General features: G+C 46.9%; 1 protein-coding gene across 6 annotated transcripts in view; it reads right to left on the bottom strand.

Moving 5' to 3' along the window:
- LIMK2 (LIM domain kinase 2) overlaps positions 1–14,741 on the bottom strand; it is a 32,283-nt gene that overhangs the window by 15,693 nt on the left and 1,849 nt on the right. For 3 of the 6 annotated variants that reach the window (XM_064726561.1, XM_064726555.1, XM_064726556.1), the window contains exon 2: positions 12,314–12,413. Coding sequence is in view for 4 of the 6 variants with exons in the window: in XM_064726555.1 (XP_064582625.1) it covers positions 12,314–12,413 (100 nt within the window). In the remaining 2 variants the exon portion in view is untranslated. Of the gene's footprint in view, positions 1–4,677; positions 5,140–12,313; positions 12,414–14,183; positions 14,509–14,741 lie in introns of those variants that run through there. The other 3 variants (XM_064726560.1, XM_064726557.1, XM_064726558.1) reach the window with 3 other exon arrangements.

Raw genomic sequence — 14,741 nt, 5'->3', positions numbered from 1 at the left:
TCTACTTCCCAGTGCTCTTTGAACTGAAAATTAGCACCAAACCCAAGGTCTGTAAGGACAGGTGGATTCAACCAGTACAAAGAAAAAGAAGCTTCCAAATTTTAAAACAAATCCCACACATTGAAACCCACATTTATAAATTTTGCTTTGTAAATTTTGCTCCTCTGCTTTCTCCCTTTTTCTGGATGCAAGTTTCCAGCTGCAGAGCTGCCCAGCACAGCAAGAGCCCTGCTCTGTTTGTGCTTAGTGTTTCTATAGCATCCCCCTTGTGCCAGGACCTGCCTCCTCAGCCAGGTCAGAAGCAGGACTGAGAAACAGGATTCACTTCCCTTTGAAATGCAAAGTCAGTTTTGCACCAACCTTTCTGGAAAGTTTTTCTATTGTTCTGTAGGAAGGCCTCTCCCAAAAGGTAAACTGCAGCATTCTGCATTTGAGGGAGAGTTTTCAAAGCAGCTCATCCCCTGAGCTCTATACACTACTGCATCCACCAATTAACTGTGATTAAAACCCACCTCTCCCAGCTGATTGCTCTCCCTTCTGCTGATCACAGTGCATGGGAAAATAAACACCACAAGAAACCCAAATAAAAAAATCCCTAAACAAAACTAACTCTCTGATTTAATGAAGAGAATCCCCAAATCCTTCACATATCTGTCAGCCTCTATTTCAACAAGAAACCATTATTAATCATCTATCTACATCCTTTCAAGAAACAAACTCTCCCCTCCCCCCCAAAAAAAGTAAGGAAAAAAATGCAGCAATTCTACTGCAGATACCTTTTTAGCAACTCACAAGCAGAACCCAGGCTTGCTGAATACAAAATTATCCTGCCTCAGCAAGATGCACTGGGCAAGGGAGTTTAACTTCAGCAGCATGGAGGTGTGACTTACTGAGAGATAAGGCACAGACAGCAGTTGCATCAGTAAGGATTATTCCATTAGCCCTGGGCTGCATGTTCTCAGACTTTAAAAGGAAAATAAGTCTGGCACTGGCCATTTCTGAGTGCAGAATCCAGGTCAGTCACCAAGAACTGGTTCAAAGAAACACCTGGAGGATCAGTCCGTTGACACAAATGTGAGAAGAAGATTTTCTTCTGTCTCCTCCCCCACACCTGTCTCAGTCACTGCAGTGGGATGGGGGTTCAGGTGGGTGCCCCTCCAGGCAGCTGAGCAGCACCCAGTGTGCTGGTGCCACTGGAGGAGCACTTCTTGCATGCTCCCAGGGCTAAGAGGAGAGCTACAAGTGACTTCACCCCTCACGAGCTTCCTAAAAGCTGATTTGTGCCAAAGACATTCCTTGTAAACTCCAGCAGCTTGTAATGAGCACAATGATATGTGAGGCTGGTCATGCTCCAAGAGAGCACAGAGAGAGTTATTTGCTCCATCTCAAGAGACTGCAAAGTGACAAGGTAAAGCTGCTTGTAAGCAGCCCGTGGCTTTAGGGAAAAGCACACCTCATGGAGTGTTCAGTGCTGCACCCTCCCCTCAGGAAGATTGCTCCTTAAGATCTATTTGGCTTCCACAGTGTTTGCTCTCCCAGCTGAGGAGCATCAAATCCTGTCCCCCCTCCAAGTGATGGGAAGGAACTCCAGCACATGCAACAGGCCCTGCCAATTTTGTATGAAGCACAGGGAACAGTAATTTAAGATTGCTTTACATGGTACATACATCACTAGAGCCCCAGCCTGGGGGCACTGTCATGGTTACACCCTGCTCCTGGTATGCAAGAGACCCAGAAGGCATCCCAGTGCATTCTGCCTTCAACCACTGGCCTTTGGCTTCCATTTGCAGTAAATACCCCGTGCTGAATGAGCACATAGGTGAGTGGGAGGGAAAAAAGAGCAAGTGGAGACTAACAGCAAAGATTTCTATCGTTTTGTGGCAGGAACATCTGGCTCAGCATGGGCAAATCGGATCCCTCAGACTTATCCAACTCCTCCATGCATGCCTGTACCAGTGTGTGTGCTCCAGCAGTGATTACATCTTCAAACAGGGAGCTGTGACCAGACCTGCACTTGGGATGCAGACAGCAGTGCTGGAGACTGCTTCACCAGGATTTCAGGACTTGGCTTTCTGTCTTCTCTCCACACAGGTGGGTCACTTATTTGTTTTTAAGCAAATCACCTTCCCTTCCTCACCTCTCTTCCATTTCACCTTCAACCCCTTCCTTTTTCTCCCTAAGTAAATGTAAAATTTCTGCAAAAGCAATACAAACTGCAGTTCTGTTTAGGTGGGGGATCATGTGCATTTGCCTTTCCTTTACCCCTCCTCTAGTACTAAATGTTTGATTCAGCCTTATAGCACTTAGTTAAATTTGCTTCCATCCGGAAATAAGCACTGGTATCTAATTTGGAACACACCCATAGCAAAATGAAGGTAAGGAGGTGGAGCCAGCAAGCAGTCAGTTCTCTGCTATGTAATTAAACAAATCTGGGCAGGACAAGTTTGCAGCTTAAGGCTCAGAGCCCCACCCTGGGCAATGAGGCAACAGGAACAGAGCAAGCAGCCCTGGAGAGGATGGATGCTGGAAGGGTCTAAGTGGCTGCTGGGTTAATCCCTGAAGGAGCAGGACACAGCTGCAGCCCATGTCACACAGCACCTTTGTCACCTACCATGCATTCTGTAACCCCAGAAAGGCTCAGAAAGGCAGGTGTGGGAACTGGCTAACAGCACACAGGTACCTCTCCAATGCTTTTTATCATTCACCAAATGATAAAAGCAGCACATGATTGTTCCACAAGGCTCTCATTGAAGAGACATGTCAGAATTTTATCCCAGAAGATACAAGAGTTGCCATTTCTTCCTCTCCCGCCTCACTGGAGCTGTGCCCTTGCACCAAGGTTCTCATCAGCTGAGACAGGAATGCAATTACTGCTACAAGCGTTAAGGAAGCCAACCTTTGCCAGTCACCACAACCAAGAGAAAGGAGTATGCCATGCTCCTCTATCTTTTATAGATTAGAAACCACTAATCTTCTCCTAGATTATATGCTATTCTTATTACAGAGTAGCAAATCATGGTGATCAAGTTTCATGGAGGACTGGTAACAGCCATACCTGCATATGTGCTTCCTCTTGCTGCCCAGCCACCATTTTCAGAGCTGCAGAACCCTGCTCTGATTATACAGACCAGACATTATAATTCTTCACTTCCCAGCTTTGACTGTACAGAATAAATTAATCTGCCTCCCACATCCATCCTCTAGGAACCCAAGCAGCATCTGGGTGCAGACTTCAGCCCTGATGCTCTGCAGCACAGCAAGTGCAGAAAGAGCTCACAAATCACTGCTCCATGGACTCTTGGTTTTGTGAGGGGTGGTAGGAAGATCAGGTCACAACAGGTAACCAGCCTAGTTTCAGTTGAAAAGCAGCACTGGTGCCTGGTGGCATCTCTTTTACAGCTAAATGAAAGGGAATACCTTCATGGAGGCAAAGACTTCCCAGGCACTGAAGAGACAGATCCCTTGGAGAAGGGCTCATTAACAAATGCCCCCCTCACACACTGTCAGGCCAGATCAGTTAACGCTAGACAGGCTCAGGAGGGCCGTGGTTCCAATTCTGCCGGCAGGGCAGGGAGGGGACAGGCCCAGGGAGCTGCAGAATGAAGCATCAGCCCAGCCTGCAGCTCACCCAAGGCTTACTCACCCAGCCTTAGCTCAGTGTGTGTGCTCTGGCTACGTAACAGACTCCAGACAAGGAGGAACAGACACTAGAAAGACAGAGTGCTTAAGCCCTGACTATGCAAAACCATTTCCACACACTCAGGAGAAGGTGTATCTGTGGCTTAGCATAATACCCTACACATATTACAAATAATGAGTGTCTGCTCACTTTCCTTCTTCTGGAAGCAGCTGCTGTTTCAGAAAGGTGCTTAAAGAAGCTCAGCAACTGTGCAGCAGCATTTACTCCTATCCTAGACTGTTTTACCAAAGGGCTCCTTACTCCCAAGCCAGCACAAAAGTGTTTGCAGAACAGGATCAATAACAGCAAATCCGAGCAGAGGGGAGACAATGAAAGTGCAAGCTGTGCCTCTCCCCATCCATCCACCTAATCAGCACATCAGTGTCAATCACCAGCCTGGCTGTGTTCAGCCTCACTGACTTTTCTCACTGTGGAGAAGCAATGCAATCAAAGTGTTGTTCTGGAACTATCACCTTTCTCGATTCTCATTTGTTCAATTGGACCAAAACCAAATAAAAGTTGAATTAACCAAAATATCACAGAAGAATCCTTCTCATCCCAGTTACCTGCAAAGTGCCTGATTTCTTAAACAGGATTAAGTGCTGCCTCGCTGCAGATTACATCACCTTCCTGAACTCCCACAGCAGCACCTCACCTCACCCAGTCACAAGGAGCTTTGGAAGAGAAGCAGCAGCAGGCACATTAACCTCATTCCTCTGCTGGTAAAGAGCACGGGGCACAGTGGCACATTGAGTGCTCTCTGCCTGGCTGGGCACACACAGGAGCTGCTCCCTCCAACCAGGGAGCTGGGAAGGGACTGGCAATAGGAATCTTCCCTGTCACCTCCTGAAAGCAACACGGGATCCCGGTTTGAGGCCGGCTGTTTCTGGCACACAAGCACAGGACCTCATTCTTCCAGCCTCACCCACTGAGCCTGGGCTGGCACACAGGGGGAACCCCACTCTGGAGCCCCTCTGCTAACCCTGTGCAGGACTTACCGAAAGGGATCCTTGGGAGCAAAGTAAGCTGGAGCAGACAAGTAACTTCCCATCTTCAACACTGGATAAACCGGATCAGCCACAAACTTGTCCAACTGCCTCTGAACAGCTCTGTTCTGCCAACATGGCAGCAGGCAGTGCTCATTTACTCTTGCGCTGATTCAGATCCTTCACCTCCCTTTGAAGCTGCCCAAGGAATGCCAGGTCTCTCGGCTGCTCATTCCTTTTCAGATTTTTCCTGGCTCCCATTGCTGTAACCATCTTCTCCTGCACTCAGCAGCAGCGGCAGCAGCTCGGGAAGGACAGAATTCCTGCTCACGGGCTAGTGGGACATGCTGCTGCAGCGGCCCTGCGAGCTCTGCTGCCTGCTCACCACTGGCAACTTTTCCCTTCTCTGGTTCCACCCAAGGGTGGGAGGGGAGGAGGAGCCATGGCAGGCGGACAGCGGCGGCTCCAGAGCCTCAACAGGCTCTGCTCCTTCGCAGGGGTGGAGCTCTGGCCCAAAGAGGGGCTGAGTATTCAGTGCTGAAAGAGAGCAGCTTTGGCCAAGGAATACAAGCACACACACGTGAAACTTGTCTTTGCAGCAGCCGCACGTTCTAATGCAGGAGTCAAAGACGGCAACGAGCCACATCTCCAAGGATATCAAATTAACTGTATACATTCCTAAACCCTTCACAGTGAGTGGGGTTATCCTGCCTTCACAGCACCTACAATCTGTTCACCCTGCTGCAGGAGGTAATTCAGTGTGCTTCATCCAAGGAAACACTGCTTTCCTTCCAGTACTGATTTAGGAGATCATTACAATCCTTTAACAGAATTGTCACCTCCTGAATGGAACCTGAGAGGTATAAATCAGCACGGAATACTCTCTCCAGCTCACAGCACATGCAGTTGTATCACTGTGCTTGTCTGAAGCCAAGCATGATCTCTAGTGACCTAATCAGCTAAAGCTGCTCGCAAGACACTCAAAAATGCAACAAACATATGCTGCTGCACCCAGCCCGCCCGTTTCTGTGCAGTCAGCAAAGCCTGGCATGCCTGAACACAGCCTGAAAACCATGCTCTGTTCCAGAGGCAAGAGCACAAGGGCTCTGTAATGTGCTTTTCCTGGAGATGCTCGCCTCAGCTGGCACTCTGCTCCAGGGACGCTTGGGGCTGGAACAAGGCACTCTTGGCTGCACATTTGACAGCTGCTGCTTGCTGTTCAAGTATGCAGAAACCTAGGCAGCTTTTTGTGTCCTTTTTTTTCTCCTTTCTTAAACATTTTTTAAAATTTAACTTTTAATAAGCAGCCACCTTTCTGAAGGGAAAAAAATATCTCAGTTTTCCCCATTGAATGTAGTTGGTAAGCCTGGCTGTAAAAGTGCAGTGAAGCCTAGTGCTGCAGAGCCCGATGTGCTTGTCAGTTCCAGCACGGGTCTAATTCCTTCTGACATTTCACACAGCTCCACTGGAAGCAGCAACACGGTGAGTCTGTGTCTAGGAATGCGCCCTGGTCTCCCACATTCTCTATATGCTGCGTGCCGAGCAGGGGCCAGCGCTCCAGCCCTGCGCTTCCCTGGCTATCAGCACCTCCCCACCACACGCCCACCTCCAGCGCGGCCCCTCCCGCCTCTGGCACCTCCACACAAAAGCTTTCCCCCGCAATTCTGCTGCCATGGGCTCGCCGCCCTCCGAGGGGCATTCCACGTGACCTCATAAATCCCAACTCTTCAGACAAAACCTTTGAAGATTTGATCCACAGATGTGATAAGCAGCCAGCTAGTCTGTGAATGAAGCCAGCAGATAAAGCCCAACTTCAAAGTAATAAAACCACCCAGACAGCTAAGCAACTAGGAAAGGATTTTAAGACTTCCTTAAAGCCAAAGGACACATAGTCAAATGTCTATTTAAACAGGAAACTTCTTATCAAAATTATTTTACTTCTGCAGAAAGACCCAGCAGCAGCAGCCAGTAAGTTACTTTGGCTACACAGAAATGTCTTGTTACTTCTTGCTTTTTCTGTTGTCTCTATGACCTATTTGAGAACACAATGTCTTCTGATAAAAGGGCTCTGGAAAAGGTGTTAATGTGTTCATACATTCTAGATCTGAATTCCTGCCAGAATGACTGTACTTCAAAAATGCTGATAACAGGTGTGTGTGGGGGGGGGCACCTTCTGTAATTTTACTGCTACCATCTCTGGGGGCCAAAATGCACGGGAATAAATTTCTTTTTCACCAAGTCAAGTCAGACATCAGCAGCTTCTCTCTTGCAAATGCTGGCAGCATTTCCACTACAACCAGGTGGTCATCGTGGGGGGAGCTTTTTCCCTCATTATGGTTTAGAACTGAGCAGTAACTTGTGCCAGAAAGACTATAACTACCAAATGAAAAGGAACACATGAAAAACCTTGACAAGGACTTACATTATATTAATCACTGAGTCTCAGCCATTATTAGAGATTTATCTCCCCAGAAATGAATCACACAGCTGTTGTGATATTCCAGTGATGAATTCCTTGAGCCAGCTGGGGCCGGGCAGCCTCTCCTTGCCACACATCCCGTGCTGCTCGGTAGCATGTCTGCAGACAGATGTATTGCTCAGCACATCCCCAGCCCTGAGATACACAAACTTCTCCTGGCACAGACAGACACTTCGATATGTGTGGGACTGAGGGAAGAGGAATCTGCTCCATGCCTGAAGAGTTTGCAGCAAGCCTTTCTTTCCTTTAGCATGGGCGCAGCTTGGAGGGGTTCCAAATACTTCATGCAATCCCAACACCTCATTGTATTCCCAAGGCACTTAACGTGTAACACGTGCTTTGCTGCTGTTGAAAGACAAGAGTCAGCTCCTGAAACCAATCCAGCCAGCTCCTGCAAGCAGCACCTTGGGATCTGCACGTACCTCCGAGCTCTTGTAGCCAATCTTGAGTAAACTACAACAAACAGTGACCTGAAGCTCAGCTCCACCACTGCATCTCACTTCTGAGCAGCAGCACAGCTTCAGAACAACACCGTGGTGCTGCTCAGTACCTCACATCACCAAGCACATGAGGAAGGAGAGGTTTTATCCCCAACACGTTTGTCTGATGGCTGCAGCCCTCCTGAATGTGTGCAGGCTGAGCAGCAAACCAAGAGAATTCAACCCACTGAAACTTCACAGGTTGTACAGGGTTTGGGAAGCAGTGGCTTCTGCTCTGTAAATGCAGCAGATATGGCAGTGGGACTGGCACAGCACAGCACCCTCACTCCTCCTTAACGTGCTGCTTTGGTCTGTGAAGAACAGGAACTCCTCAGGGAAGGATCCTGCCTCACTCCTGTGCCTCACATTCTCTGCTGTGTGAGTAATTCTAATTACCTTGATATAATAATGCTCGATAACAGTGCCCTAAAGGACAAGCTGCCAATGCAAGCAAAAGAAAGTCTGGACTGGAATGCCCCATTCCTCCTTAAATATCAAGGCTGGCCATTGATGCCCTGTATCTGATAGATTCCCCTGAGGAATTCGGCCACCTGCAAAGTGCTGCATTGTTCATTTGAATGTGTAAACTCTCAATGGTCATAGTGATCTGTGTGCCAATAGGCAACTATTTCTCCCTGAATCCGATAGTGGGCTCCTGAATTTCAATGCTGAAGAAGACACCACCAAAGGAACATTGCCAGGAATCTGCAGGATTAGTGAAGAGTTCTCACCTCTGAGGCCCCTATCATTAACTTTCTGTAGCTGCCAGAAACTGGAGAAGAGAGGGAAGAGGAGATTTTTATCTTCCTGCTCCTACCTTAATTCAGCTGCCTTTTATTTCTGCTGCTCTTTCTCCTGCTCTCACACTCAGCTGCTGTGTGGATAAACCTGCCTTGTGCTCACAGGTGAAAAGCTAAAGGAAAACTCAAAGCACCAAACATTCCACAATTTAAATTCCTCCTAATACACATCTTGCTTACATCTTCATTTGTCCACATTTGTGCTTCAAATCCTGTTCAACCATTTGTCCTCTGGGGAGGGAGCTGCTTTTGGAAAATGAAGGCCTGTGCCAAAGAGATTGAACTGACAGAAGTGATCTAAAGCCTAGAAAATAGAGTCTGGAGAAAAAGCCAGGTCTGCTAAATCCAGGGCTTCTGCCTTGTACCAGGGACTGATGGGAGACACAATCTCCTTTCTGACAGGGGAAGGCTATGTGGGTAATAGAAGCAGAGGAAAAACCTTGTTTTTCATGAACATGGAGAGAAGAAATGGATTTAAATGTGGAGATAGTAGACAGAAGGTTCTAACCCTGAGGTTAATGAAGTGCTAGTAGACAACCTGAGAGACCAAAATTTTACAGTCACTGGAGATTGTTAGATGACCAATTTCTTGATCATCCCTAAGCCACAAAAATTACTTGCTTCATATATAAGTTGATAGTAGATATACTAAAAACAGAAAACAGTTTTATAAAAATACCCTCAGACCAGGTTTAATTTTATACAGTCTTCATATAAGTTTGCCTGGCTTGCATTCCCCTGCCCCCAAATGTAAAAAGAATCAAAGTGATTTACTAAGTTTTGCTGAGAAAAAAAATATTTCTGTAGCACACAAAATATGGCATTCAGTATAGAAAAATCACATTTTGAAAGACAATCAAATCACTAGAGCTGGGAAATTAGTAGTGTTTTTCTTTCTGTTCAGTGGGCTGGGGCTTAGGGCACCCCTTGATCCATGGATAGCTAATCCAGTGCTCTTCAAACTCCTCATGATTTTTCAGCTTTTAATTAACTGGTTTGGGTATAAAGTGAATGGTATATTTTAAATCTGTGACTGTAAAATCACCAGTAATCCTTCACCTTCTGCTCCTTTTGAAGATATACTGTGAACGTTTTTTCTGGCTTTGGCTTTTAGTAGAGATTTCTGCAGCAAGCCAGTGTTGCTTGGCTACTTAAATTAGGTTTATTTTATAGACCACAGCTCTAGACATGCTCTGTTATTTCATGGTTAGGAAGGAACTGAGCCTCAGCTGTCTTCCTTCCTAAAAAATGCTTAAGCACCCTGCTACAGTAGGAATTCCTGCCAGCATTTCCAATTATTTTCTTCCTATGCATCCATTTTCCACCTGGATGTAGTCTACAGGCTTGGTCTGAGTTTGTGGTTTTCAAATAATCAAAACTGGATTTTTAACAAATACTATGTCCTTAAGATAAACCCATACACCTGTGTCTGGGTATTCTCATTCCATCCTACTCCACTTCAAAAACACAATACCCCTACAGAAAGTGGGGATTGTCTTTAATTTAATTTGTCATTAACTGCAGAAAAACAACACAAACCACCAAAAATAAACACTGGTAACAATACTTTATTCAAAAGTATATTTATATATATATAGTCAGAAGTATTTAAGGCATTACCTTCTATTTTGCAATATGGGAAAAAGTTTGACTGATAACAATAAAACCAGCAAGCTCTTGGTCAAAAAAGCTCTTCCAATAATCCCCTGAGGTAAAAATGATCCAGACCTGGAAAAAGGCTTTTTTTCCCTTCTATCTTTCCCTTTCTTGGTGTAATGTCTGAAGTTCTGTGCAATGCAATTTCCAAATCCAGTCAAACTGTGCAAAGCAGTGACCTTTGAGAGTGTGTGCTGTCTCAACAGAACTCGGAGGCACAAAAGCACATTCAGAGTTAATTCCCAACAGACTCTGTGACAGAAACATCTAAGAAACTTCCTCAGCCAGATCCAGCCCATCAGATTCAAGCCTAAGGAACCAGCTGGCCAAAGAACAGTCTAAAATACCCAAGATCTACAAACAGGGATTTGCTCTTCCCTCAAGCCACAGCAGAGAAAATGCAGGTTGCAGAGACAAAAGCTCCTGTAGATGCAGTTTGAGGAAGGAGGGAAGTGACAAAAACTGAAATCCTCAGAGACGCTCATGTACGTCAGCCCCTGCCAGCACCAAGAATAAACAGAGCTAACGAGCCTGGAGCAGGGCCAAGCTGCATTAGAGAAATGATGTGCCAGGCCAGGGAGTCAGCTAATCCACAGGAAGACTGTAAAAAACACTGCACAAGAGCTGCCGGAACTCACAGCTCCCAACTGCCAAAGCCTCCTACCCTCAGAGGCTTTTTCAAGTTTGCCTTTGGGATATCAGGCACAAGAGTGCTGCTCAGCATGGCTTAGCGACAGCAGAAGGAAAGGAGGAACACAGGGCAAACTGGAAACTTGTTCTCATGTCGGTCCTACCCTGGAACTAGGAAAAAGGGGAGGGCAGCTTCCTTTGCTGCAGGTTCCAACTGCTCACTGAGCTCAGCAAAGGCACAAGAAGTGCATCAGCAAATGCAAAAAGTGACTACACAGCTCAGAGAAAGGTTGGTGTCATCACTTGTATAAAACAAACCAGCCCAGAAGCAACAACCAAACCTCCATTACACAATATAACCTATGAAAACAAATCCTCTGTGAAGTGTCCCAAAGGCAGGAGTTGCCTCCAGCTCAGCAGCTCCTCACCTCAACAGCCCCAACAGCAAGAAACACCAAAACATTTGCAAATCAAGACCCACAAGAGAAATACATTCAATGGCAAGAGGGACAGACTTCCCAGCACACACAGCTTGGGGTTTGGCTACTGGCACAGTCTAGGGAAGCTCAGCAGGATACTCATCCTTCAGGGAAAAGAGAAAACCAGGATTAAGAAAAGCTGCTTCATTATGGCTAAACATGATCACTAAAACCAAGAGAAATCCAAAATACCGGGATTTGTAATGAAATAAAAATATTATTGTGAATATTAATGTGTCACTAAAACAGCATTTTCCAACTCAACTGAGCCTGCACTGCTTTGGCAGCATGAGATGCTTTATTTTTTTAAAATATACCAATAACCACAAGCCTCACTTCAACAAAGATGGAGTATTTTGTTGGGGTTTTTTCCTTGTGTTCTTTAAACAAGGACAATAGATGCTTATTTTGGCACAGAAAACATTCCTCCAAAGCCACACTTTGGCTTCCTTTTCCCCCACTTTCTTCAACATTATCCAAATGTTCAACTATCTTCAACAGTATCCAAAACAGTAACCTCCCCATATTCAAGCCAACATAGAAGCCACTAGAAGCTGCAGGTACTGAACCTCTCTCAAAAATACAGACTCCTTCAGAAATGTGATTCTGGAGCATGAACACTGGACTGAGTATTCATGGAACACCATAAAGAGGAATTACTCCTACCACCATGGCAGACATCCCTTTTTGTCCTTGCTGACAGCAACATTATCTAACAGATTTCATAAGTCTGTCTCTCTTAAGAGTCTGGAAAGGAGAGAAAGCAAAAGGCAAGATCTCTATCAGCACCCTACTAACAACCTTGCACCTACCACACATGGAAAAAGCAACAGGCTGTGCAAATTGCCTGGGCACTGCTTTGGAATGCTGCAGAAGACAAACATGTAACCCATGGCTTCTACCACCAGCAGTAAATCAGAGCTTTTATTTGCACTTTATCTGTGCCAGGCAGTGTCAGCTGCTCTGGGGACTGGATGTTGTCCCTGAGGTGCAGCCACAAAGGAGCTGGGAACAGGTCGGGCACAGAGAGCACTGCAGGAATCCCCAGCTCATGCTGGGACCTCACCAGCAGGTCCCAGCCAGGGGAACAGCACAAGGAGGGTTGAAAGCTGCAGCTTCACCTACCTGAAACAGGAGATGTGCCAAGCCTCATTGACAGTCTTGTGCAGGCACTGCCCAGCTGCAATGCTGTCCCCACATCCCAGACATCTCCAGCCCTCTTCACCTGCACACAGCAATAAGGGGACAAACAGCAACCAGTTTACAGCAGAGAAAACAAACATTGGTACATCCTTCATAAAGAACAACCTTAAGTAACTGTCAGAAAAGCCTTTCCACATGGAAAGCTGCAGGCAGTCTATAACCCCAGAGTGGGAACTCCCAAATCAAACTCTAATATCTTGTATATTTTTTTTCCTTCAGACATGACATCTGCTTCTTCACATTCTGCACAAGAAAAAAATATGACTTTTTACATAAAACAGTTCAGTTACAGCTCTGTCAGAGCAGAGATTTCAGGAAGGCAACACTGACCTAGTACAACAATTTCAACAGAGAACCATGCTAGGCCAGGAAGCCACACTACTGCTTCCCCCACAGCACTGACTCAGCACATAACGTTTGCTCTCATTTGTATAATTAACTGGATTTCCCAGAACTGAAAGAAAGGAAAGGCAAACTTCATTCAGTAGAGAACAACTAGACTACCAGGAAGGAATTACACTCTTGAATGAATAATCCCATGGAGACTGTACAGCCAGCACTGGGCTACCCTCAGACTTAGGAAGGGGGAGTGATGCCACTGGCCTATTGCCCTTCCAGAAAATACTTAAAACAGTTATAACAGAGCTAGAATAGTTTTTGCTAGAACTGCCCCAGAAAGCCCCAGAGAGAGCTGGTTTACTTAGATGCAAGCAAGCAAGGAAAACAGAATGAAAGCTTGTGCACAAAGAGCATTTGGCACACAGATAAATGCTATCCAAAAACCCAAAGGCAGTGCAGGCATATTAAAGAGTCAAGAATCTTAGTTCAGCACAGGATGGCACAAGAAATGTGTCACAGAGCTGAGCAGATCCCAAATCTGTTTCTTCCTGCTACCAACAGTTTGCTTGCAGCAAGGCTGCATTAAAGGAAAAGGCACACTTAGACAAGGAAAACCACAAACCACGGACTTCCCTCTTCCAAAGAGTGCTACAACGTGGTTAGGCAAGTTGCTTAGGCAAGTTCATACCACTGCTAAGTTCCTTGAAGCTACACAAAACAGAAGCCATCAACCTTCCATGCACCTTTACCCCACTGGGTAGGTCAACAACAATGTTTAAAATTAACCAAGGTGAAGATCTTGCACTTTTTACATGAATAGCTATTTCAGGGAAAAAAACATTTGCTGCTCAGCTACAAGCACCACTATCACCAGCAGTATCCAGGAAGGTCTCCATAAAGATGTAAGGCTCAAAGGGTTCCTTCAAATGTGACAAGTGGTGTAGGTTGCTACTTCAGTTCCCAAGTGTGCACCAGCTCCACACCTGGATCACCTGCCCCTGTGCCCTCCTGTTAATCCACAACACCAAGAACTCCACCTGAGCTCAGACCTGCACAGCAAAGTAAAGGCTGGGAGAACCTTGGAGAAACCTCACCCTACCTGTGTTGTCCTATAAAGGAAAAGGCTTTTCAGCACACTGGGAATAAAAGGCAAAGCTCCGTGTGCCTCCATGCACAGGCAGCCAATGCTCTCCTCTCCAAGCAGGGCAAGCCTGGAAGTCAGCTGAACTTCTGAAATAGCTGCAGGCCAAAACTACCTGCAAACCAAACATTCTGCAGCTCCATCCCCTCCCATTCAGTGTCACCAGAACAACACACCCGTGTCAAAACTGTCTGTGGATTCTATTAAATAAGTGTAAAGATTAATGACTACACCACAGATTAAACAAATATAAAGATTAGTGACTACACCACAGCTGACTACAAGCAACAAATTCCTCCCTGACCATCTTACAGAATCTGACCCATCAGCTTCGGAACTCCACGAAGAAGAAACTCCAGCTACTCTCAGCTGTAGTGCTGCGTCTGTTTAAGTGTGCCCCGCAAGGCTGATGAGCTCACAAACGGAAACGAACAGTCCTCAATCCAACAGAAATTGCTTCAGTATGCAGGAGAAACGACGGAAATGAACAAAACAGAGCAGGAAACAGCGCGAAGGAAACGCGGAGGGACATAATCCATGGAACAGGTCTGCCGAGTTCCCCAGGCCGGGAGGAATGTGGCACAGACACAGCGAGGAGCAGCGGCCGAACCCGGGGGCACCGGGGGATCTCGGGGGGCAGCACGGAGGGGGTGAGTGGCACCGGCAGCCCCCGCGCTGCAGGACCCGGTGCCGGCTGCGGCCGCATCTCCCGTGGCCGTCCCGCGGCTCCCACCGCACCGGGGCTGCGGAGCCCCGCCGGGAGCCCCCGGGCCGCGCGGTGCCAGCCGCTGGAGGGAGCGGCGGGCCGGCCCCAGAGCGCTCCCCGGCCAGGGGCTGACGTGCGGCCGGGCCGCGGGCTCAGGAGGCAGC

This window comes from Zonotrichia leucophrys, chromosome 15 (genome assembly GCF_028769735.1).
Source record: "Zonotrichia leucophrys gambelii isolate GWCS_2022_RI chromosome 15, RI_Zleu_2.0, whole genome shotgun sequence".
In the NCBI taxonomy this organism is placed as follows: domain Eukaryota; kingdom Metazoa; phylum Chordata; class Aves; order Passeriformes; family Passerellidae; genus Zonotrichia; species Zonotrichia leucophrys.
This window is presented reverse-complemented; position numbering and strand designations above follow the sequence as displayed.